Source organism: Lutra lutra, chromosome 16 (assembly GCF_902655055.1).
Source record: "Lutra lutra chromosome 16, mLutLut1.2, whole genome shotgun sequence".
NCBI classification, from domain to species: domain Eukaryota; kingdom Metazoa; phylum Chordata; class Mammalia; order Carnivora; family Mustelidae; genus Lutra; species Lutra lutra.
In genome coordinates, this window is record NC_062293.1 from 7636480 (window position 1) to 7662541 (window position 26062).

At 49.9% G+C, this 26062-nt stretch overlaps 1 protein-coding gene across 10 annotated transcripts in view; it reads left to right on the top strand.

Annotated features, from left to right (window-relative positions):
* Positions 1 to 26062, top strand: part of SLC39A11 (solute carrier family 39 member 11) — a 398153-nt gene that overhangs the window by 70228 nt on the left and 301863 nt on the right. For 7 of the 10 annotated variants that reach the window (XM_047706311.1, XM_047706315.1, XM_047706316.1 and 4 more), the window contains exons 2-3: positions 8949 to 9067; positions 13634 to 13672. In XM_047706311.1, coding sequence (XP_047562267.1) covers positions 8949 to 9067; positions 13634 to 13672 — 158 coding nt within the window. Of the gene's footprint in view, positions 1 to 5475; positions 5572 to 6921; positions 7093 to 8948; positions 9068 to 13633; positions 13673 to 26062 lie in introns of those variants that run through there. The other 3 variants (XM_047706313.1, XM_047706314.1, XM_047706312.1) reach the window with 3 other exon arrangements.

Genomic DNA, 26062 nt, shown 5'->3' on the forward strand with positions numbered 1-26062 from the left:
AGGAACCTCTGCTGATGAGATGACTTCTGTCTCTGCTCCCACTTGGAAAGAGGAATAAACTTTCTTGCAATCCTGCCTCCTTCCCATTTCCCTGGGGCCTCATAGGATCTTTGCAGGCCCCTAAAGAACTCCTGCCTACATTTATTCCTTTGTGAGGGGGAGAGGGAGAGAGCACGGGCCGGCAGGTCAGAGGGAGAGCGAATCTCAAGCAGATTCCCTGCTGAGCGCGGAGCCAGGATGGTGGGGCTCGATCTCACGACTCCGAGATCACAACCTGAGCCAAATGGGGAGTCGTGGGCTTAACCGACTGTGCCACCCAGGCACCCCAAGAATGCCTGCATTTTGAGATCTCACCCCACACTGCAGCAAGCCTATTAAAATGTTCCCACATTCCACATTTTAAGTATGTTCTTTCTCCCATAAAATGATCAGGAAGATTTTTATAATTTTGCCTTTGAAATCATTTGGCTCTAAGGTTATTTAATTTACGATTGGCTGTGGTTTCTTGGCCGTTATCATGCATACTTAGGAATTCTCCTGAAGTGAGAAAAGCTAAGCTTCGGATTGTGTTTTGAATGTAATTAAATTTTTATGAACACCAACGTCAACAATTAATAAAATTTTATAGACATTTAGTTAAACACTTATTAATTTAAATTTCTAGGGTTTTTTTGTTTTGTTTTGTTTCTTATTGAGCTCAAAATCCAGTATTGTTTTCAACTCTTAATCATGTCCTCGGCCCCCGGAAAACTTGGGGACCTCAGATATTGGGCCCTGAGTTTCTGTTTGTAGAGATGGGCCTGCTTTTCCCTTGCCTTGTCGTTCCTTCCCACAAGAATGGAATCTCTCCTTGCCAAACCCCAGGTTCCCCAGCAGGGAGTCCAACCCCTCTTTCCAGTCTCCTGGGACTGCTTCTGTCCCTTCCCCAGGCTGGCTTACACCGGCACCTTTGGCTCACACCTCTTGTTTTCGCTCCATCCTGAACATCCTAGGTCTGAATCTCTCTGTGAACTTTTTTTTTTTTTTTTTTTTTTTTTTCTGAATAACTAACCCTGGCCCGATTTCCTAGTTTTGACCTTGTGGCCTTCCTCCGTCTGGCCCTGCCACCCCAGTGCCTGTGGCAGGGCCAGTGTCACGGGCGTGAGACCTGCATGGGTTTGAGGGATTCCTCACTCGGAAAGGCTCTGCACTTGATCTACTGGCCTGCTGTCACCATCCTGGGATTTCCTAATAATTTTATCTCTGAGCTTGGGTTTTGTAAGCAAAGTCTAGTTGGACACTGAAGTCCGAGTGGAGGAGAGATGCAGAAGAAAAGAAGGGCTTTATTAAGTAGCACTTAAAAATTTTTTTATTATTTAATTTTTAAAAAAAGGTTCTATTAATTTATCTGAGAGGGAGAGAGAGAGAGAGCACGAGCAGAGTGAGGGGCAGAGAGAGAAGCAGACTCCCCACTGACCAGGGAGCCTGACGCTCAGTCCCAGGACCCTGGGCTCATGACCTGAGCTGAAGGCAGACGCTTCACTGACTGAGCCAACCAGGTGCCCCCAGTACTTAAAAAAAAAAAAAAAAAAGATTTATTTATTTACTTTCGAGAGGGGGCGAGAGAGCACAGTGGGGAGGGGCAGAGGGAGAGAGAGAAAATCTCAAGCAGACTCCACGCTGAGTGTGAAGCCCGACGTGGGGCTCGATCTTATGACACAGAGATCACGACCTGAACTGAAATCAAGAGTCAGATGCCCAACCGACGCAGCCACCCAGGTGCCCCAGTTAGTACTTTGGAGGGCATGTTGCCCTGCCTTTTGAATAAGTAGCTTCCCATTTTCATTTTGTGCCAGGTCCCGTCCTAGTCACGATGGTGGGCAGGGGTTGAATGTGGGTCCTGATGGTTCCCGGGGCTGCTAGAGAAAGGGACCAGTGAAACTAGATGCTTCCAAGCACACGGGAGTGTGTTGGTTTCCGTAGGTTGCTGAAGTAGAGTCCCGAAAACCTAGTTGCTTAAAACACCACAAGTGCATCATCTTCCATCCCGGATGTCCGAAGTGCTAAAATCAAGGTCTTGGCAGGGCTGTTCTCCTTCTGGGGGCTCCAGGGGACAATCTATTTCCTTGTCTTTCCGGCTTCCAGATTCCATTGGCATCCCTTGGTCTGACCTCAGCTCATGTCCTCACGCCTCCTTCCTCTTTCCCCCGATGGGGACCCCTGTGATGACACTGGACCCAACCTGATAACCCGGGATAAATCTCCCCACCTCGGGAGCCTTCCTTCACTCAATCACAGCCACAAAGACCCTTCCTCTGTGGGAGGTCTCTCTTCACAAGTTTCAGGGATGAGGATGTGGGCATCTTTGTGGGGGTCGCTGTTCTGCCTGCTGGAGGAAGCTGTTTGCTTTCCAGCTGACATCTCCAACCGCACCCAGGGCATGTCAGGTTTTGTGGGTTCTGACATGCATGCAATTTTAAGGGTTCTCTTTAGGGAAAAAAAATAGAGGGGTACCTGGGTGGCTTAGTGGGTTAGAGCCTCTGCCTTCAGCTCAGGTCACGATCCTAGGGTCCCGGGATCCAGCCCTGCATCGGGCCCTGCTCGGCAGGGAGTCTGCTTCCCCCTCTCTCTGTCTCTGCCTGCCTCTCTGCCTACTTGTGAACTCTGCCTGTCAAATAAATAAAATCTTAAAAAAAATAGAAACGTTGGTACCAAAATGATTATGATTTTAGTATGAGGAAGAAATCACAAGGTCTTAGATTGAGGTCCTTTTCTTCGGAGGCCTCTGGGCAGTTACCAGCAATGACCTGTGCCCTAGTCTCCTCCCCGCCTAGAACACTGCCCACTCCTGGCAACCTAGGTGCTCAGTTGACCTTGGAGGACCAGGGCGCCCCAGAGTGGACAGGGCCAAGGGATAATCCTTCAGGCTGCCACCATGGGTGCTGGGCTGGGTGTTGGGGGCTCTGCTCCAATCACTGCTTCAGGATGGGGAGGCTGAGGCTGGGAGGAGTTGGGGTAGTTGTCCAAGGAAACTCACGCGCCAAGCTGGGATCCCTCCTAGGCTGTCAGGTTCCAGAGCCTGTCCTTAGCAGCTCTAGGACCTCTGTAATTAATACCGAGATCTCAGACAAGGGAGGGAGGGAGGAGCGAGGGTGGAGGGTGAGGGTGGGGGGAGGGGCAAGGGGAGAGAAGAAGGGGAGAGAAAGACAGACCCAGGACCTGATGGGCATCTGCCGCCACTGCCCTCCCCTCCCCTCCATCCCACCCCCGTGCTCCGAGGGGTTGGTGCTGCCGGCTTGCTTACCCAGATAAGCCACAGTGATTCCCCTGGAAAGGGCCACCATTCCACTGCCCTGCGGTTCCTTTGCTGACTGTCAAGATCAGTTAGTTTTCTGGCCTTTCGGCATTTGGGAGACCAGCCCTCCTTGCCTGCCTAACACGCTGCCCCCCTTTCGTTAGTGCCTGCTCTGGCCTGTTCTTGTGCACCCCTTCCTCCCCGCCTGCCCCATTTACGGAGGCTGCAGGGCACCTTGCTCTTTGGGGAGAGTCTAAGGAAGGGCAGGGGGGTGGCTGGAGGTAAGAGCGGGTGTACTTAGCTTTAAGGAAACAACGTTCTCGTCTGTCCCCACTCTGAGCACCTCTTCCCATGAGGGAGGGGGAGAAAGCCAGGCAGTTTGTATGTTTGGGTCAGAGTGTGTGTGTGTGTGTATGCAGGGGTCATTGAGAGAAAGGAGGGAAATGGTGGGATTTGTCCCTTGGGGCTTGGCCCCCAAGCCTGAAGCCCGCCTGGGGCTCTGCTGACCAGGGTGTTCAGTCCGTGAACCCTGTATGTCCCATGCACAGAGACAGAGCATCGTCTCTGCCATCGGCTGGGCTCCAATTTCTACACCACTCTGTCAACCTGAGGTCACTACAGAGCTTTCCTGAGGCTCAGTCTCTTTATCTGTAAAATGGAGCATCTCCGCCCATTCCAGCTGCTGAGACAAGATGCCACAAACTCATGGGTGGCGCGTAAAGTCACCGTTCTGGAAGCTGGAGGTCCCAGATCAGGGTGTCCACGTGGTGGGCTGAAGGGGCCTCTCCTGGTCACGGACTTCTCATGTGTCTTCACTCAGAGGAAGGGGTGAGGGAGCTCTCTGGGGTCTCCTGTGGAAGGGCACCAATCCCACGCAGGAGGGCTCCACCCGTGAAATTCACCTGTTGCAGCCTTGGCCCCCAGCACCGGTGCATTTGGGGATAGAGGTTTTCGGAGGTGGTCCAGCTTAAATGAAGCCATACGGGTGGGGTCCTCAAGTGACAGGATTGGTGGCCTGATAAGAAAGAAGAGGAAGGGAGAGAGATCTCTCTTTTTCCACTCGAGGACAGTGAGAAGACCGCTGTCTGCAAGCCAGGAAGACAGCTCTCACCAAGGACCAGATCTGCACCTTGATCTTGGACTGATCCTGGCCTTCTGCTTCTAGAATGTGAGAACGTAAATCTTGGCTGTGGAAGCCCCCCTCGGTCTGTGGTTGGACAGCTGACTCTGAGAATCTCCTGAGGGCACAGAGCATCTGGTAGTCACCAGGCCACCTTCTTTCCCGACATAGTGCACGCAGGTGGGGCCGTCATCCATGTGGGTGGCCGCCTGTTGCTGGACAGAAGCCAGCTCCTATGGGATCCCCTGCTCTGTGGCCACTGTGACAACGAACAGTTTTTCTGAACAGCTTACCCTCTGGTAGGTTCATGAGCTACACTATGGGACCCCCGGCTAAATTAGGATTTCTGGTAAACAGCAAATATGAAATACGTGTTTAGCCTAAGTATGTCCCAAATATTGCCCAGGACCCACTGACATGAAAGCACTCTTTTTCATTTATCTGAAATTCAAATATAACAGGGCACCCTGTTTTCATTTTTGGCTCAATCCAGAAGTTCCACACTCTGGTCTTTCTATAGAGCGCCTGGAGAGCAAAGCCCTTGACCTGCAGCAGTGGTTCTCAGAGAGGGGCTCCCAGGACCAGAGCATCAGCAAATCCTAGTTCAGAACAGAAAATCTCGGTCTCCACCCAGACCTCCAGAGCCAGAACCTCAGCAAGGGCCGGCATTCTGCGTTTTGGCATTTGCTGCTGGGGATCCTGATGGGAGCTATATTTGAGGGCCATTGACCCCGAGAAGGATGCTTAATAGTAGAAAGTTCCAGCTCCTCCCCATTTTTCCCTCCCGTCCCCCAACACATCCTGTTTTGCTGCTCACTCAGGGCCTCAGACTCAGCCGCCAAGTGCAGTGACAAATGATGTCGGGGACGTTACAAGGTGCTCTCTCCGGGATTTCTGGAGCCTGCGGAGTCTTCTGCCTGCTGAATGTTCTCTGCTTGGCCTCCGGGCTCTGTTCTACCCGCCCCACCTGTTCTGGAGCCTGCAGAGGGCTGTGAACCAGAGAATTTATTCTTCAGGCTGGATCCGCCAGTCGCGGCGGGCGGGGCGGGGCGGGGCCTGGTGGCTGGAGGGACACGTGTGCGGGGAGGGAAGCAGGAAGTGACTTCGGGAGTGGAGCCGGCGAGCCAGCAGCAGCGGGGCCGATGGAAGTGGAGTGGGGGCTTGAGAGGGCACCGTAGTGAGTCAGCTTTTTCTCCCTTCAGCGCCTTGGTTGGGCTGGAGGCCCGGGGTCTGGGGCCAGCAGGAGAGCGTGGGACTCGGAAGGGCAAAAGGGAGTTTGGAAGGGGGCGTCCCCCGGGGTCGAGGAGGGGGTTGGAGGAGAAGCAGGGCGGCTGTGGCAGGTGGCCGAGGAGGGGAAGGCTGCCCGGTGCCCCCTCTGACCCTGGCCAGGGTCCGCTGAAGGGTGTGGACCAGCCTTCCTTTGACAGTGGCTCACCAAATCCCCTTTGTTCAGTGCTTCCTGGTGGGCATGTGTCCCCCCTCCCCCTGTCCCCAGTCCTGGGAGCAAGGTGGCTACTACAGTCCAGCCCCTCTGCGCCCCCTCCCGCTCATTCTGGGGGTTCAGCACAGCCTCTAGAACTTGACTGGGAATCTGGTGACCGTGCAGCAGGCCTGAGCTTGTGCATGGCTGACCCTTCCCTGGGTCAGTAGTCCGAGGACCACACTTTGAGCAGTGAGGTATTCGAGAACTTTCCTGCAGTCCCATGGGCCCAAACCCGAGTCCCGTTGCCGGATTCCCCTCGTGGAGTCGGGGCGTGTATGTGTGCAGTACCACTGGGTGCTGTTCCCACCTCGGCAACATCACCAGCATCCTGAGGCTCTTGGAAGCAGGGCAACAGGTTGCGAGGGAGAGAACATCGAGAAATCCCGTACGGGGCAGGGGTCCCTCCTGCATGTCCGTAGCAGAATGTGTACACAGGTTGGAAGGTGGTGGCATCTTTAAAGGTGGGGAGGGCAGGGAATAATCCTCCCTCTTGCAGATTAATCAAGGTTTGTCTGTTAACATCCGGCTCACAAGGAGGTCTGAGCCCCGTTGCGGGAGCTGATTTGGAGGGACTGTGACTGGCTCTCTTGTTCTCAAGGTGCTACTGGGTGACCTGTTGGAGAAAACTTTTCCTTCTCTTGGGACTCAGCGTCAGCCTGGCCAGTCCCCCCCTTGTAGGGCAGGAGAACTCACTTTCAAAGCTCTGGGTCTCTGTTGACCATTGCTTTCCATGGCAATGAGTGTGAGAAACCCTCATGGAACTTGAAAAAATGCAGATTCTGATTGAGCAAGTCGCGGACTGTCCAGTCAGGGGCCTGAGTTCCTGCATTTCCTGAGGCGGGGTACCAGCTCAGATCACCCGTCCAGTAGTGAGAATTCAAAATAGCAAATGGAAGAAACTTCTCCCCAGAGGCATGGGCTGGCATTATTGTTGATAAATACTGTGATTCTTGGGATAGAAAGGATGTGCCTGGCCTTGCTGTGCCTTTTGCTTACGTCTCAGGTAAATGGAGACAGGCTAGCATAGTGCTTTCCCTCCCACAGGCCCCAGGAATACCCAGAGCTCTCCTGTTGGCTGGCCCATAAACCCCACGTTGACTTTGGCCTGTTGGCAAATGGAAATGGCTTCCCTTCTTCTGTTTTCTTAGCTGTTAAAAGGCATATTCAATACTGGAAAAAAAAAAGTTGTTTTTCTGTTACGACCTGTCTTGGATGGTAAGTACTAAGAGTATGATAGCTATATGCCTTTCTTTGTCAATGCTGTTTCAGGTTTTATCCACAAGCAGCTAGAAATAGAATGTTGGTATCATGATCTAGGTGTCTTGGTTTACAAACAAACACGACCACTCATGTTAGGGTGACACTTAACAAGATGAAGTATGTAGATAGGTGGGTTTTTAAAAAATATATATTACTTTTTCCTTATTTGGTATAGTCACCGTCCTGAGTTTTATTCAGATACAATCCGAACCCATAGAGGCTGTTTCCCTTAGAGGCTTCCTGGCTTCGGAGCTGAGCCTGGGCTCCTCTGGGCTCACCTGGCTTTGCTGAGATTCATAGCCTTACCAGGTTGGAATCCGAGCTAGGCTGGCAAGCCTCTTGGCATAAGGCCCCCCCAATCCCCGGCCCCCGGCCCCGTCCACCCTCTGCCACAGTTTCCTTGTAGGGTCAACAGAGTCAGTATCTTTAGCTCTTAAGCTGCAAGCCCAGGGTTGGCCTGAGAGTGCTGGGACCTGGCAGGGCTGAGCCCACTGGGGTTGTGTCCAGCTCCATGGGTGCTGGAAGACCAGTGGGCTGCTGAATGAGCCCTTTGAGATGAGGCCCTGAGCCTTGATGTTTGTGTACCAGAACACAGCGCTCTTCAACAGATGGGTTTCCCTGCCCTGTAACTTTCCACAGCCAGAGTCTGATTCCCTATCATGTCAGAGCTAGAATTTAAAACGTGCTAAAGCCTAGAGGAGGTTCTCTGGGCAAAACCAAGAGGAAATAGTACTTCCCTTTCTTTCCTTGGTGGGCAGTGGTGTAAGTTCCATTTCGGCAGTGGTGTGCTTAGTTGATGGGAAATGCCACGTATGGCTCCGTCTCCTTGCTGAGTGTCCCGTCCAGGTAAGCTGGCCCTTTTCGATACAGCAAGTATTTTTTAAATGCCAGGAAGCCCGATTTTGCAGGGGTGCCAAGTGTGAAAAGGCATCATCCCCGTTCTTCAGCTAATGCTATCAAAGATGAAGGAGGCAAGCCCGGACTAAGAAGGCCCCGCAGATGGGCAGTGGGGTGGGAGCAGAGGGGGTTTGGAAAGCATGGAGTCCATGTTGACACCAGGTGAGCGGCAGAACGTGCCCTGGGTCCACAGACTGCAGAGAAGGAAGGAGGACAGCCTTCTGGGAGGGAACCAGATGAAGAGTGGCTTGGAGCCAGAATCCTCTGGGACTTGTGGAGGGTGCCATTCAGGACTCGGCCGAGGGAGAGTACAGTACCCGCACAGGGAGTAGTTGTTGAAAAGTTGGTGGGCTAGTTGGATGACAGTTGGTGCCACTGCCCTTGGCAAGTCATGGGGGAGCTGCCATAGGATCCTTCGTGGGGAGCCATTGAAGGTTTGGTCAGGACTTAGGAGGGAGAGCCTCAGGAGAAAATCCGAGTTGGTCGCCTGTATTCGGAGGAGAGTGAACCAATGCTGGACAAGCGCAGCTAGAGCAGGCAGAATGTGCTGGAAGGCTGTAATCAGACCCTCCTGAGCTCTGTTTCTCCCAGCTAAGTAATCCACATTCTGGGAGCTGCTTCTCTTTGGAACTGTGTTCCAAGGCTCTGACCTCTTCCGTGGGCTCCCCTGGCATCTCCCTAAGTACCCCTAGGTCTGTCCTTTCAGGGTTGGGTGATTTCTGACTCCTGGTGGGCCTGGATGAAGAGGCTGGGCCTGAGCCCGGTCATGGACGCCCTTGAAGGATGGCGTGGCTGAGAGGTGCATCCCAGACGACAGGCCCGCCCAGGTGGAGGGTGTTGGGCTCCCTAGCGTGTGGGGGCGTCCTTGCAAGAGCCTGCCGGTGGCTGACCGTCTCCTGCCCCTCTGCACACAGCCGTCTCCAGCATGCTGCAAGGTCACAGCTCTGTGCTCCAGGCGCTCCTGGGAACCTTCTTCACCTGGGGGCTGACGGCAGCCGGGGCAGCTCTCGTGTTCGTGTTCTCTAGTGGACAGGTGAGTCGCCTTGCTTCGGGTCTGGGGTTTGGGGGGGAGTTTGAGCGAGCTGGAAAACCACAACCTTGGGCGGCTGGCGCACCCCTTCATGCCCCTGGCCACGCCCCCCAGTTGCAGGAGGTGTTTGTTCTCTGTCCTGTCTTCTCCTCCTCTCCCTACCAGGCTAGGAGAGCAGGTGTCTGCTGCTGCTCCCCTCCTGGCGTGAAGGGACTAGGAAGGGTTGTCACGTTAGTAGGCCTCCCTTGGCCCCGGCGTGGTTTCTAGCTTCTGGCAAGTCTCCTTCAGGCCTGGCGCAGGTGCTTAGCTCAGTTGTTGGGCCGTCCTGCCCTGTGTCCTTGAGCTGGCTGGGCTCATGGCAGACCCTTGGGGGAGGAAGGGTACCTGTTCCCCTTCTCATTTATCCCATCTTTTCATTCCCTCCCTGACCCCCTTTGGGATAGATACACACAGACTCCTCTCCCCACGCCTCTACAGACGCCCTTCCCACCCCCACCCCTGCACAGTTTCTACCCATCCCCCCCAGCACCCTTGTGCCTGCATGCCTCACGCCCGCATACACCCCCTCACCCCTGCATGCCCCTGTATCCTGTCCCTCCCCCTCCCCTACACTGGCCTACGTACACCACGCATACTGTATTCCCACCCATCCACATGCACACCCCAGCCCTCCGTATGTCCCCCACCCGTACATCCCATATACCCTCACGTTCCCCTCACACATATCTCAGGGGAGAGAGCCCCTGCACTCTCCCCTCATCCCCCACAATGCGCGCCACGTACCCCACCCCTCTGCTCCACAACCCCCGCCTCCCCCCTCACCTGCCTGAGATTCTTTTCCTTTCTCCAGCCCTGACTCCCTTTGGCCATAGGCCTCGAGCATCCGTCCATCTGTGTCTGGAGGAAGGCAAACTCCCTGCACCGTGCAGCGGGCAGCCTTAGAAATTGCCAGAGTGATAAGCGAGTAAGGGATTGAAGATCCATTTAAACACGCCATGAGCCGGATCTGGAAATGAAAACACAGTGACACAGTGTAGGAAGTTGGCAAGCCAGACGCTCTTGTGTTAGAGACCAGTAAGACAAGTATTTGATGTCACGTCCGATCTGACGTCTCCCCACCCCCACCCCCCACCCCACCACTCTCCTCCGTGGGAGGTCCGGAGCCTGTCAGACACAGAACCGGGGGCACACAGCCTGGATCCCCTGCTTGCTGTTGACCTGGAAAGCCGATCCCTGAGTGAGAAACGGCCAGGAGGCAGCGGGGGAGGGCTCCGGGTCACGTGTCCCTCTTCCTCCTTCGCGACAGCCCATGCCAGGTTTTCTGGGGTCCCTTCTTTGTGCCCTTCTAGGGCAGAGCAGCCCATAGTTTTATTTCCCCCGTTATTTTCACCAAGGCGAGGCCTGAGCCGCCCTGGACTGGGCTGCCTTTGGAGGGCTGGGGGAAACCGCAGCACCGCTGGGGGGTGTGTGGGGCCCCGGCCAGTGCTGGGGGGGCTCTTCCGGAGGGAAGCGGTGCCTTCCCTTCTTCACAGAGGTGCTCCCATCCCCTTTGGAGCCTCAGAGCCCCTAATTTGTCTCGTGTTAGTGTAACCACCGAGATCAGGAGAAGTTGCTGAAAACTTCTGCGTGCAGGTGTTCCCAAGACCACCACCACGTTCGGTGGCTCCCTAGAAGGGTCCATGCCCCTCAGCTTGTCGTCGTACTCATGGCTAAGATTTAACGCTGGAAGGATGTGAAGTTGCCAAAGCAGGAGAAAGAGACAGGCGGGGTCTGGGGAAATCCGTGTGCAGGCTTCCGATGCCCCCTCCCTCCTGCGAGGGGCTCCTGCCATCTCCTTCCCCCAGCAGCAAAACTGCAGCAGCACGTGCAGGATGTGTCCACCCAGGGCACCTTCGAGAGCCTCAGTCTCCAAGAATTCTGTAGGCTGGGGTGGGCCACGTTAACCCTTTCTGCACGGGAATTGGGCGTGAGGCTTGCCACTGGGAGAAAGGAGGCCCGAGACAGGAGCCAACAGAGATGTGCTCTGATGCCCTGAGCAGACCTCTGCTTTCATTCGGCTAACAGGGGGGCTGCCGCAAGGACCCCGTGGGCTAGTAGACATGCGCACTCTGCCCTCCGCTGTTCTCCAAAGTAGCTTCACTCAAAATTGGTTTTTAATTGTAGGAAGCTTGTAAAGAGTGGAAAAGCTTAAAGAAAAAAATACAAAAATTTCTTTTTGAATTTATTTTTATGTATTGTCTATTAGTTTCTGAGGTAGAATTTAGGGATTCCTCAGTGGCACAGAGCACCCAGGGCTCATTACGTCCTGTGCTCTCCTTCATGCCCATCACCTTGGTACCCCACCTGCTGTGGAGCTCCCCTCCAGCAGCCCTCAGCCTGTGCCCTGGAGTTAGGAGTCTAGGTTTGCCTCCCTCTCAATTTTCATCTTATTTAATTTTTTCGATCCCTTTGCATCCCTTCCCCTATGTTCATGTTTTGTTTCTTAAATTCCACATATGGGTGAAATCATTTACCTTTCTATGACTGACTTATTTTACTTAGCATTTTACCCTCATGTTGTTGCAAATGACAAGATTGCATTCTTTTTGATGGCTGAGGAATATTCCATAGTGTTTATAACTATAATGACACACACACACACACACACACACCCCACCCCACATCTTCTTTATTCCTTCATCTGTCAATGGACATCTGGGCTCTTTCCATAGTTTGGCTATTGTGGACATTGCTGCTATAAACAATAAACAGTAAAAAAAGTTTCTGATTCCACTTCCCAGAAAAAAAAAAAAAAAAAAAAAAAAACTGAACCTTTTTTGTTCAGATTTGTTCAGTTATATTTGAGTATAGGCAAATTTATGCCTGTTTCTTTAGGGATCAAATTGTATGTAATGTTTTATAACCAGTTTTCCTCACTTGATATCATAAGCATTCGTCCTACACCACTAAATGGCTTTTTGATGCCTTCGATTATTTTGATCACTTGGGTTACTTAACCTGGCTGTGTCATATTCTGTCATAAGGCTCCACTGTCATTTAGCCATTCCTCGACTCTTGGACAACTAGGTTATGTCCTTTTTTCTTGATTTTTTTTTTTAGAAATACCTTTATGATGAGCATAAACCTCTGAGCATGTATCTGATGAGTTTCTTGAGATAAATGTCTAAAAGTGGAATAAAGGCTTTAGTGACATTTAAGAAAGTATAATTTTTCTCCTTTCAGGATCCAGATGAATGAATGCTGGTAGAATAATGTTCCCTGGCGTCTTTATTAGATCTGTCTGGTTTCATTAAATTATTGGGTCGGGCCAACTTTGCTTCTGACATGGCGTGCCTAGAGAAGAATGTCGTTTGTACGGCTGCCTGGCGTCAGACCCTTCCGTCCACCCCGCGGCCACTCAGAGGTGGGAGAAGGCTGAGCCAGTGGTCCTCGCTACCCAGCTTCATTGGGAGGCTCAAAGAGTGGGGCCTTTAACTGCCCAGCCTGCCTGTAATGTGTCCATTTGGCTATAGATGATACCCCTTAGACTATTAAGTTAAATGTTTTTAAATTGAGATATAAAATGCATATAGAAAAGGGCATATTTCACAGCTTGGCGATTGTTCTCAGCTTCCTGTGAAACTAGTACTCCATTCAAGAACTGGAACAGGAGCGGCCCGCCACAGCAGCCTGTCAGGCTCCTTTCCAGTCCCTACCCCCCAACTCTACCTTCCACTGCAAGGACAACCCCTCTCCTGGTCTCTGACAGCGGAGATCAGTTTTCTGTGTGTTTCTACATCGTATAAATGGAGTAGTCATACGGCGTATGGGCTCTTCTGTGTCTGGCTGGTTCCACTCTGTTTAGTTTCCGGTTTGCCCTTGCCTCTGCCTGTTGGTGGACCTCATTCATACGTCGCGCGTGTTCTCCTTGCTGTGTGGCATTCTGTCGTATGACCATGTCCTTGCTGATGGATCCATTCTCCTGTTGGTGGGCATCTGGGTGGTTTCTAGTTTTGGCTCTCCCAAGTACTGCTTGCCGAGAGCTTTTTTGTGCATGTGCTTAGTGAATCCAAGTGTGCATTGCTGTCAGGTGGTGAGTTCAGTGCTCAGGAGTGGCCCTGCTGGGTCAGAGGGACACATAGGTTCCCTGCTAGTGGTTGCTGCTGGTTCGTTTTTCAACGTGATTGCGCCATTTTGGGCCCCCAGCTGCAGCATGGGACAGTTCGGGATGGCCCGCAGGGTCCCCATGAGCACTTGTCAATTTCCATCTCCCAGGCCAGCTAATTGGCTAAAGGTTTATAGTTATGATTCACGGGAGAGCCAGGTCAGAGGCAACATATGGGCCAGTGGAAGCCAAGCGTCTCTGAAAAGCACTCTGATGGGCTGTGGGATGGATGGAAGGTTCAAACAAATTTTTTTTCCCCTTGGTTCTTGGCCCATGTTAATAAAGGCTGTGATCCAGGCCTGCAGACGGGTTGGCAACTCAGGCCTGGGCCCGTCTTTATTCATGTAGCTCTCTGAGGTCTTATGGTTTCCTTTTATCCCCAGAAACATCCCTTAGAATCTGAAACATCTTGTTTATATTTTCAGAGGCGGATCTTGGATGGAAGTCTTGGCTTTGCCGCAGGGGTAAGTAACATGTGGTGGGAGCGATGTAAACAGAGACGTGTTCATTCTGACATTTCTCTGCCAAGGGGGTTTTTCTAGGCTCTCCCCGTGTGACCTCGATGCATCTCTGTGGTCTCCAGGCCCCTTCTTATCTCTGCCCCTGCTTACTGGCCGGCTCATTGAATGCCCCCGCCTCTGAGACCATACGGGAGGCTTGTTTGCTTGTTAGGCAGCTGTCTCAGGACCTGTGAAATACGATGGTATTCAAGAAGGGCCTTATTAGGTTCTCCTAGGTGCTAATTAAATATTCTTTCTTTCTCTTCCCCTGAACAATCCTTTTGTTACTGACCTCTCCAAACATGTAAAAAAAGGTGGAGAGAGTCCCCTGTAGCCATCATTCAGCTTCAGTCCTTACTGACTTGCTAATCTCATTTCTTCTGACTTTCCCCCAACCTTCTTGAAAGGTTGGAATATTCTGTAAAAGCAAATCCAAGACATCATGTAATTTCACCTGTAAATTTAATCCACATCTCCAACTGAATGACTTTACTTTTTTTTTTTTTTAACAACATAATCCTCTTGTCATACTTGTCCAAATTAGCAATTCCTCATTGTAACCTAACACCCAGTCCATGTTCAGATCTCCTCCATTTTTTTTTCAAAGGGGTCATCGAAAATTGTTCTGTTAGAATTGGCATCCGAACAAGATTTTTGCATTGAGTTTTTTGTTATATCTTTTCAGTGTCTTTTATTCTTGAACAATCCCATTTTTTTCCCCACTCCCATTATTTGTTGGAGAAAATGGGTCATTTATACCCAAAGAGTATTCCACATTGTGAATTTGGCTGATAGCTCCCTTGGTGGGGGCTGTCTGTCTGGTTCCCTAGCCCCCTGATCTCCTGTGAGCTGGGCGTTAGACCCTGGGGTATGGTGACTGCAGAGCCCGTTTTCCAGGCATGAATGTGTCCTGGTGATACCACGTGTTCCAAGTGTGTCTGTCCCACTGGAAGTCATGTAATATGTAGTTTTCTCTTTCAGTTGATTAGGATTTGGTTCCCTTGCCCTGTTTGTACAGTCCGGGAGATCTGGGGTCTCCTGGAGGTCTCCTAAGTCAGCAGCCATTGGACTGGAGTCCGTGTACCTTCCAGAGAACACAGAGGCCTTCTGGGTGGAAATCCCATTTCCAGGCTCTCGGTGTCCACAGGCCGTCTTCCCTAAAACCGTTCTGCCTAAGGATGCCCTGGGGGCTGGTTCCCCTTTCCTACATTCCCTTACATGTTTGCCCTCCCCTGCTTTACAAAAGAAAGACACACTCTTCCCTTATTACCTTGTCTCAGGGGGGCAAAATCTCCACGTGTAAGGGGGACCCTTGAAATGTTGGTGCTGGTGTAGAACAAGTGAGGCCTCGCATCTCTGATCCTGGGCATAAATCCTCTGGTGGTGCAGGCACTGTCTGGTCCTTTGGCTGTGGCTCTAATCCAGTTGTTAGCAGAGAGATCCTTAAAAGTAGTTTTCCACGATGGCCCACTCTGGGATTTGGGCCTGTAATTTGGGTAAAATTTGGAGAACAAAATGACAGTATTGTAACAAAGCATCTATTTTTTTCCCATCCTCTTCTTTCTGTGAACACATTTTCTTTTTGCTTACGTTTAAAAAAGAAAAAGAAGAAGGAAAAGAAAAATAGAAATAAAGTTGATTCCCAGCTCTGTCAGATTCTAGTGATGACCACTTAATATTTGTCCGTGGAAACACAGATGAATTGAAAAAACAAGGAGAAGGCCCCATCCATGAAAATATGCATTTCTAAGAATATTTTACTTTTTAATGCTTAATAATTATAAAACAGTGTATTATATTTTTGTGGTTAGCAATCTGTTCTGTACCACTTATCATTGTAATGGTAACTCAATCCAGGAAATTGTTGCTTAAGCAGTTAGAGCCCTAGGCTCACATGGATTTTCCTAAAAATTAAATTATATTGCAAAGAAGTAGGATAAAGAAATCAATAATAGACTTTCTAGCATAAAATATAAGTTGCTTTAGGAGGAAATTCTGTGGGGAAATGGAATTTAAACATAAGTCTAGGAGAAAAAGGAGTGATGGAAGTCTTTGGACTTTTGAAAAAGGGCTTGCTTGTGCATTTTTGTGTGTTTAGAACACAGCCTGTGAACAGAACAGTATGTAACACAGGAACATACAGCTTCGTTTATACCGATTTTTCAGTGGATAATGGTGGGAACCAAACCCTCTGCCATTTAGATCCCAGCGGATGCCTTTAATTGACCGATCAAACAGTTTCATTTAAAGAAATCAGTATTTATAGGCCAGAAATTACATCTTTTGCAGCTCTTTAAACTCAGGATGAAAATATTTTTAAATGTCCATTTTAAAAGGAGTGAGGGGGTACCTAGTCTTTAAAAATTCTCAGAGAGGTTACATACATACAGAGTTTGAAGAACTCTGTTCTGTGCTCTCTTTCTGCTTTTGACTAAGCATTTGTGTCTCCTGTTGTAGTTTGATCTTTTCTTTCTTCCTTCCTTTCTTTTTTTTTTTTTTAAGATTTTATTTACTTATTTACAGACAGAGAGATCACAAGTAGGCAGAGAGGCAGGCAGAGAGAGAGGGGGAAGCAGGCTTCCCACTGAGCAGAGATCCTGATATGGAGCTCAATTCCAGGACCCTGAGATCATGACCTGAGCAGAAGGCAGAGGCTTTAACCCGCTGAGCCACCCAGGCACCCTCTTTTTTTTTTTTTAATCAGATTTTATGTATTTATTTGAGATAGAGCAAGAGAGCACAAGCAGGGGGAGTGGTCGGCGGAGGGAGAACCGGGATCATGACCTGAGCCGAAGGCAGATGCCCAACCGACTGAGCCACCCAGGTACCCCTCTACTTTGTTCTTTGAGGACAAAAGCCACTGTAAGATTTGCCTAGCAAAACCCCAAAACCGAACTGAAAGAAGAAACGAACAAGCAAAAGCAGAGGACAGTAGTCTTTGGGACATGTCAGAATGACTTCGGGAGCATAAAATAGAAACATTTAAGATGAAATCATCAGGCCAGTGTATTGTGATCATTTAAGTATGAGGATCCAAAACAAAATAGTTTTACTTCTGATTTTTAATGTAGTTGGTTAAAAAAAAAAGAGATTCTAAAAATTACCCATGTGTGTGTGCACTGCTGCTGCTTCTCCTTCTCCTTCTTAAGAAAATAACATTTACTTTTCTGAAATTGACCTTGAGCTAGTTCCATAAAAGGAGCTCCTGGAGGGTCATCAGATACATGGAGCAGAGTAAAAGCATGATGTGGGAGACAGTTGAGGCTCAAACACAGGAAACTTCAGTGGCTTTGGTGACGAGTAGTGAGTTCTCATAAATGCTTCCCCCAACTAGGGAAAAGGCAGTAGAGCCTCTCAGAGCCCTGGGGGCCTGAGCCGTATCGTGGAATAATTTATAGTGAATATGGCCGTTCTGTTAGCTAGGACAGTAGTTCTCTACTGGGAGGTGATTTTACCCCCTCGGGGACATTTGGCATGTTTGGTTGTCAAAACTGATATCTAAATAGCTAAGGCCCAGGATGGCGCCCACCACAAAGAACTTTCTGGACCAAAGTGTTGGTGGTGCCATGAAGTCCCGGTCTACAACATTTTGCTGTATCATCTCTAGTCAGAGTGGAATGTGTAAAAATGCAGATGTACTTAAAGTTAGAAGGAGAAGGAGAAGATCATCCTGCCTCTCCCCTCCTTGCTTCCCAGAGGTCACCACTTTTAGCCCTGAGGAGATACTTGGAGGACTTTTATCACGCACGTACACAGTACCTGGATAAATGTACCATAGTGCTTGGTATCCTTCAACACAGCTCCGGGATGCTTTGAATAAATACCTTGAAAGGGGAAAACTAGCGGCGCGCCTGGGTGGCTCAGTCGGTAAGCGTCTGCCTTCTGCTCAGGTCCTGGGATTGAGCGAGCCCTGCATCGGGCTCCCTGCTAAGCTGGAACTCTGCTTCTCCCTCTCTGTCTGCCCCTCCCTGTGCTTGTGCGTGCCCTCTTTCTCTCTAACAAGTAAATAAAATCTTAAAAAAAAAAAAAGGGATAACTAACCATCAGCCAGTTGCCTGGGATCCATTGTACCTGACGCTGATGGTCCACGTTTTCACAGGCAGCTGTGTATACATTTATGTCAGTGTCGTGTGTCGCTGAAATACATCTCTGCTGTAATCCTGGAGGGAGGCATCTTTACCATATATAATCATGTGCCGAGAAAGGAGAGTCCTAAGACGAAGGACATGGCATTTTAAACGTGCTTAGCGGGATATTTCACAGGTGGTTTTTTTCTTGTTAGCAGGGCCTTGGAAGCATTAATCACTTCTCCTTAAATGACTCTTCTTAGAATCCATTTGCATTTTTTTTTCTTTTCCTCCTGACTCCTTAAATTAGTCTTGAAGTCTTTAATAATCATTGTCTTGCTCTTCTCGGTACCCATGTCTGCCCTTGATTTTTGCCTGAGGTGTGAACTTCATGGGGAGAAATGTTGCCACTGGAGGGGAGAAAAAAAAGGCAGAAAATGAAACCTAGAGTCTTACAGCATTAAACAGGAGAAGATTTTAGGCGGTTATAATAGCTAATATTTATCGCACCTCTCCTTTTTGCAAGGTGCTCTACTGAGCACTTTTCGAAGACCATCTAATTGAATTTTTGTAATGGCTGTGTGAGGCACAGAGCAGGATCGTTATTTACCCCACTTTACAGAGCAGGGGTCAGGCACAGGGAGTGTAAATAAATCTTTCTGATCCCAAGATAAGCTCAGTCCAGATTTGAACACACAGTCTGACTCTAGGGCTTCCTCTTGTAAACCACAGTGCCTCCCAGCTGAGGTCCAGTCCAGTTGCCTTCATTTACCAGCAGGAAACAAATCCAGAGAGAGTAAATGACTTATCCAGAATCGAAAATTGCTAGACAGGGGCAGAGTGAGGCCCGAACCCAGACGAGAAGTCAGGGGCTGCCAGCTTTGAGCTGTGCGACCTGGGGCAAGCTCCTTAGTTTTCCTGGAGCTCAGCTGACTGCTGAGAACTGACATTGGCCTTGATGGTTTGTGGAGGGCTCTTGGTCCTACATGGTAGAAGAGGCAGGTTCCAGCTCTCGTTAGCATGTGTCCTTTGCTTATAAGGTGATCGCAAAGCATTGTGGTTAGTTTTGGTTCACCTACTCAACCTGTTTTGTGGCAAATTTAACCATGCCATTGAATATCTTTTTATCTGAGTCACTGTCCCAAAAGATAAATGTTTAGATGAGTTTGAAGAGGTCAGGACATCCAGGGTCACCGTTTTAATTTTCTTTGCTCTGGTTTTGATGTCTCTTTTTGGCGAGGCTTGTATTAACTAGAAATCAGTGTACGTTCTCTCTCAAGGAAGAAACTCTTGTGTGGCATAAATAGGACCAGGAACCTGCAGAAGAGAGAGACAGACTACCAATCAAGAAGCTTACTTGTGGGCACAAAGAGGCAATTTCATATCTATTATTTAATCCCGTAGGGAGCCGGGTTCTTACGAAAGACCTGATCTTCTTAAGGAGATTTTGGCTGAGTCTGTTTCTGTGCAGCACATGGTGAATAATATTTTCTCCAAATAACTGGCTCCCTGTTGGAAGTTAATGACGCTCTTCAGTGATGGCCTTGGAGTCTGGGGAGATGCCGGTGACCAGCTGTTCTCCATTTCCGTGGAGAAATGGATATGCAGAATGGACCCGCATTGTAGCGTGAGGGATTCCGGGAGGAGATTTCAGGTGGATTCACTGGAAAGGTTTATTGTAGAGTAAACAGTAGAGAGAGAAGAGCCGGGTGTGGGGAACAGCTGTTGAAGGAGGTCTTCAGAAATCCTAGCTTTCATGTTCCTGGCCCCACAGATCCTGGACTGGTGCCATCATTGCTTGATACCTTTTCTCTGTCTTCCTGCCTGAGAGGTAGGGAGGCCTGATATGTCCTAATGGAGATGTTTTCTGCAGACGGGCTCCAAGGGGCTCCTGCCAGGAGTGTTGCTCTCTGTTTCTCTGAGCCATGACTTTCCTCTTTATGAGGCCAAGAGGAATGGAGGGCCCTGGGATGACCTGTTGGCGATGTCAACCATGCCTGGACCTAGAGCAGACTCTGTCCCAGCATAACTGATTGTACCTGGGAAATATCAAGGCCATTGTCCAAAGTGGAGCTCCTCTCTTAAATGTGCTTTTTCAAGATTTGGGGAATTGAGGAGCGCCAGGGCCTCCTCGATCCAGTTCTCTGCAGGTTGTCTAGTTTTGCATGGAGATGCCATGACCAGGGAGGTGATGCTGGTTTGTTTGAGGGCTAAGGTTGCCCTTGAGGTTGGTCCTCAGCCAAGAAGTGAGGAGAAATACAGGGTTGGTTTGACTGGAGTGGGAGCTACTTGGCCTGGGTCTCACTTGACCAGCTACACGTAGCACGGTGTGTGGAGAAAACATGGGGAAGGCTCTTCTCCAACCAGGACTCTTCCCAGCCTCCCTCCAGGTTCTTGGCATGGTGGGTAAGGGCCTCTACCATTTTTGCCACCCCAGATTCTTGCATAGCGACGCTGCTAGACACGGGTGCTCATGCTCATGGTCAAGGGGTTGGGGCCCTGAAGGTTTGTATGACAGAGCATTTTATTATTTTTATTATTATTATTTTTTTTTTTTAGGGAGGGAGGCAGGTAGGAAGCAGCAGAGGGAGAGGGAGAGAGAATCTTAAGCAGTCTCCGTGCCCAGTGTGGAGCCTGATGCAGGGCTCGATCTCATGACCCTGAGATTATGACCTGAGCCTAAATCAAGAGTCGGACGCTTCGGAGCGCCTGGGTGGCTCAGTGGGTTAAAGCCTCTGCCTTCAGCTCAGGTCATGATCCCAGGGTCCTGGGATCGAGCCCCACATCGGGCTCTCTGCTCGGCAGGGAGCCCGCTTCCTCCTCTCTCTCTCTGCCTGCCTCGCTGCCTGCCTGTGATCTCTATCTGTCAAATAAAAAAAATATATATAAAAAAAAAAAAAAGAAAGAGTCGGACGCTTCACTGAATGAGCCTCCCAGGTGTTCTGCAAAACATTCTGTTTTTAAAGGACTCGGATGGCTAGTTTACAATGGCAAAACTTATGTGTCTCCGCTGAGAGTTTGTTTTTTTTTTGAGATTTTATTTATTTATTTGACAGAGATTTATTAATTTAATTTAATTATTAAATTAAAATTATTTATTTAATTATTTATTATTTATTATTTAATTATTTAATTTAATTTATTTAATTTATTTAATTTAAATTAAATTTAATTATTTAAATTATTTAATTTATTTAATTTAATTTAATTTAATTATTTAATTTAATTATTATTTATTTAATTATTAATTAAAAATTAATTTAATTTAATTATTTAAAATTATTAAATAATTTATTTATTATTTATTTATTTGACAAGTAGGCAAGATACAGGCAGAGAGAGGGGGGAAGAAGGCTCCTGCTGAGCAGAGAGCCCAATGCGGGGCTCGACTCCAGAATCCTGAGATCATGACCTGAACCAAAGGCAGAGGCTTAACCCACTCAACCACCCAGGCGCTCTTCCGCTGAGTGTTTTTAAACCTTGCCATGCACGGGCAGGAGATGCCGGATACACCCCGGGGGACAGGACTGACTTGTGACTTGGTGCTCGTGGACCCCAAACAGAAGCGGTTCTTCTGGGCACAAGGGCAATATGGTGGCAGCTCTGTCCCCGGGCCCTCCCCTTTTCTGGTGCAACATATGCCCACAGGATGAGGGGCTTTCCTTCCCATCACCTCTTGACCTTGACTTGACATTGGGAGGAAAGCCAAGTCCTGCTGCAGGAAGAGGAGTGGCCAGGTGAGGGAGGAAGAGAGGAGAAAGGGGAGAAAAGCACTCAGGAAGGACACGGACCATCACTGTCATTAGTATTGTGCTTTTTCTTTTCAATTTCATGCTTCAGATTTCCAATGTCATTATAAATAGTGTGGGGGAGGCAATAATATACATTACCTTCTGCTACAGTGATGGAAAGTAACAGCACAGCGTTTGGGTGAAGGAGTGTATTGTCTCCTCTGCTAAGGAGCTGCCCTGAGGCCTGTCCAGAGGCCCCTGAATGGTTGCTTGGATTCCCCAGCTTCCCCACCTTCCCCTATGCATCCTCAGGCACCCCTCTCTTGGCCTAGGAACTCCTGTGTTCCCCTTGTCCCCTCTGCCCTTCCTTGCAGGCCTGGGTCTACTCTGCAGATCTGGCCCAGCCTTCTCCTTGGGGAATACCTGTTCCCCTTTGTCTGGGGCAACCTTCCCTGTTCCCATGAAGGGGGAAGTGAGAGTGTATGTAAATGAGCAGATTAAAAAGGGCTTTGAGGGGGCCTCTGGGTGGCCTGGTGGGTTAAGCCTCTGCCTTCATCTCAGGTCATGATCCCAGGGTCCTGGGATCGAGCCCTGCATCGGGCTCTCTGCTCGGCAGGGAGCCTGCTTCCTCCTCTCTTTCTCTGCCTGCCTCTCTGCTTACTTGTGATCTGTCAAATAAATAAATAAAATATTTTAAAAAGGGGGGGGCTTTGAGATTTAGTGTCAGAAGTCAGATGTGAGGGCCCCAAAGAGTCAGTGCTCCCTGTAGGAGCAGGTAAATGTATAATAGGTATTCCTTCAAAATGATTTCTCATTTTCCTTTCCTTCCTTCCTTCCCTCCCTCCCTCCCTCCCCCCCTTCTGTCCTTCCTTCCTTCCTCCCTTCCGTGTTGATAGAGGATCTCTTATGTTCCAGGCACCGGCCAAGTGCTAAGGGTCTGAAGGAGTGCTGGGAGACGGTGTGTGTCTTTTTTTTTTTTTTTTTTTAAAGATTTTATTTATTTATTTGACAGAGAGAAATCACAAGTAAGCAGAGAGGCAGGCAGAGAGAGAGGAGGAAGCAGGCTCCCCGCTGAGCAGAAAGCCCGATGCGGGGCTCGAACCCAGGACCTGGGATCATGACCTGAGCCGAAGGCAGCGGCTTAACCCACTGAGCCACCCAGGCGCCCCGACGGTGTGTGTCTTTAAGGAAGTTAACGATCTGGTGAGAGGTGGACGCGCTGCCTGTTTTTCTAAGTAGAGATTTATTGGAACCCAGGCATGCTTGTTTGTTCACATTGTCTATGGTGGCTCATGCATTGTAACGGCAGAGTGAGGAACCACAACAGGGCTATATTGCCGGCAAGGCCTACAGTATTTACTATGTGTCCCTTTACAGAAGTTTGCTGACTCCCGGTTTAGTATTGATCATGGGGTTTTCTGAGGCCTGGTTGCAGCGTCAGCAGCCCGAGCAGGTGTCCACAGCTCTGTGCCGTGCAGGGCCCGGGCTGGTGATCTCAGAACATTCCTGGAATGTCTGGTGTTCCTGAGCAGGTGATTTCCTGGGGGAGCTGGGTTTTGTTAGGGGGTGGGGGTGGGGCGGGGGGGGGTGTCCTCCCCAAGGGGGTCTGGCCTTGGCTCTTGAAATCGATGCCACTGTTGCTCCTTTGCTGGGGTGGGCTTTTGAAGAATCTTCAGGGGGCGGCTGTGCAGGGAAGCACGGGGAATTATGTGGGCCCATCTCCTTGTCACATAAGGCACACTGTGTCAAAACAGATGGCCAAGGACAAAAGTGTGCAATTTGAGATTATGAGCTAAAACGAGGTTTCCCAGCTCCAGTCAGCCTCAAGCTGGCAACTGTCCTCAGCATCCGTGGTCTAGCAAAGCGAGCTAACTTGGTCTCACGTGCTGGGCAGTTCAGTTCTAAAGAGCCCTCGCTTTGGCTTTGGAGAAACTCCCTTTGTTCTGATGCAGTGGGTCCCCTCGGGCAGCATGATAGAAGCTTCTGGAAAAATTTTAAAAGCCCCAGTGCCCCAGACACACCCTGGACGAATAATATATCCAAATCTCTAGGGCTGGGCTGAGGCTTCAGTGGTTTCTCGAGCTTACTGGGGATTGCTCGTGCAGCCTGCCCCGAGGGGCCCCGTTTTGATGGGGACCCCTGGGAAATGAAGGGTGCGCTGGTGTCGGCAAGCAGCAGACCCTCTTTAGAAGTTCCAAGTAGCTAAGAGTTCAGCGGAGCCCGTGCGTGGGGCTGGGGCTCTGGTTAGAGGGGGCACTGGATGTGGAGGATGGGAGACTTGGAACCCAGCTTGGGGAGCCCGGCGGGGGAGGCGGCTTCCTCTGGTCCCCAGCTGCAGATCTGTCTGCCGCGGGCTGCTGTGGTGGTCCGGCCCGTGCTTGGCTGCCGTCTCGGCTGCCGAGGCTGTTTGATTTTGTTACCATCCTGGGTTGGGAGGGGACAGGTGTCCTCAGAGTGACATTTCCCAGTAGGTCAGGTGACACTGCCAGCTGCCAGCTGGGAACTCGGGCTCTTCCTCCAGCCTCCTTGGCACGTGCAAAAGAAAGATGCAGGGCTGGATCTTTGCTGCTTGGAGAACTTGAGCGTGATGCACAGTCCTCATTAGATCGCACGCTGTGTCTGAAAAATCTCGGTACTGGCAGGGCCTTCTGGGAGTCAGCTCAGGCAACCCTGTGCCATCAGACAGGGCAATGTTTCACCAAATGCAGACAGCTGGTGGGAGTGTAGCTTGTTCCCCAAGACTTTTATGAAGCACGTTCCACTTTTTTTTTTTTTCGGTAACCTAATTGAGTGTGTAGCTAGCTTGTTAGAAACTTATCCGACCTAAATGTCTCCTGCTGCAATTTAAATAAGAGAAAGTCACCAACATCATTTTTCATAGACATCCTAGTGCAAATCATATTACAAAGCATTTGCTGAGGGTCAGCTCTTTTGCAAGATACTCCGAGTACAAGGGATCAAAGTTAATATTGGTTAAGTCTTGTCCTTTAGCCTCTGCCTGCCAAGACCAAATCCCGACACGTGTTATTAACACAAATGCTTTGTGGAAAGCCTGCCATGGGATGGCTCATGATTGCTTTTTGGGGGGGCTTGCTTGCAAGAAGGGAGAAGAGCCAGTCATCAGAGCGTTGAGAAGGGCCTGTGCAGTTTTAGAGATGGCCCAGGCATGTGTTCTGTTTGCAGAATAACCATTAATTTTCTTCCTTCCTTGGGGAGTGGCTGCTTGGAAGGTGGGACCAGGGAGAGGATTGTCTTCAGGCCAATCCGTCCACCAGTTAGCGAGCGGCTACTGTATGGAAGACATTGTGGGGATATGTAAAGTAGCACGATTGGGCGGTTGGCTGGGTTCCTGTCACTGTGAGAAGGGACAGCATGTGGTTGTATGAAGGTCACGTGCACAAGGTGATGGGAAGCCTAGGGCAGGGAGCTTACTTCTAGTTGGGGAATTAGGGAGGACTTCTTCAGGGATGAAACTCAGGTTGAAAAAAATAGGCAGAGCTTGGGGATGGGAATAGAGCAGAGGAAGGAAATGAATTCTGGGCAGGAAGAACAGCGTATTGAAAGCACAGCCGTGAAAACATAGGACTGTTGAAGGCATGGCGATTGCTTTGGTTGGAAGGTGATGGCTGGAAGGTAGGTTGGGGCTGCATGGAAGGGAGTCTGTGCTCTATTTTTTTTTTTTAATTAAGATTTTATTTATTTACCTGAGAGAGAGAGTACAAGCATGGGGAGCAGCAGAGGGAGAGGGAGAAGCAGACTCTCCACTGAGCAGGGGGCCCGACATGGGGTTCCATTCCAGGAGTGCCGGGATCATGAGTGGAGCCAAAGGCAAATGCTCTACCAACTCAGGTGCCCCTGAGCTCTGTTGTCTCAATTGATGGGGAGACCCTAGAGGTTTTTGAGAGGATGAGGGGACCAGAGTTGTACTTTCAGGAAGTACATTCTGATGGTAGCAGAGAGCACAGCCTCAGGGCGTGTGCAGGGGGAGGCCATCGTGGAGAGGCAGATCCGAGGCAGATCAGAAGCTCTGACATTACTTTAGGTGATGCCTGGATGGACCCCTTAGCACCTTTAGTCAGACAGAGGCAGGGAAGTTAGGGAAGAAGAGAGCAAAGACTAATTCCACTGGAAAACTGAGAAGACCCGGCAGCCCTCTGATTGCACAGGCAGCCAGACAGGTTCAAGCCCATCACAGCTACGGTACTCCCGTGGCTTCTTCCCCTGGGGCTGTTGGAGAGTTTGCTGTCACCTTCTGGCTTACGGATTGAGTGAGGGGATCTCTGCCAGAAACAGGGAACCGGAGTTTACATTGGGCCTTTCTCATTTGAGTGGGTTTGTACCTTGGAATCTGTGTGGCAGGGTGGTCTCTATGGCAACCAGACACCTACAGCTAGTCATACTGATGGTGACGCTTCCTTCTGCTCACTCTGCTTTTGACTGAGAGTAACTGAGACCCCGCACATGGTGTCTTCAACAGGAAAGACTCCTCCTGAGCAGGAGAAATTCGGAGACCGTGCTGGAGTCCCCAGGGATCTAGGCTCCTTTTTCCACTCAGT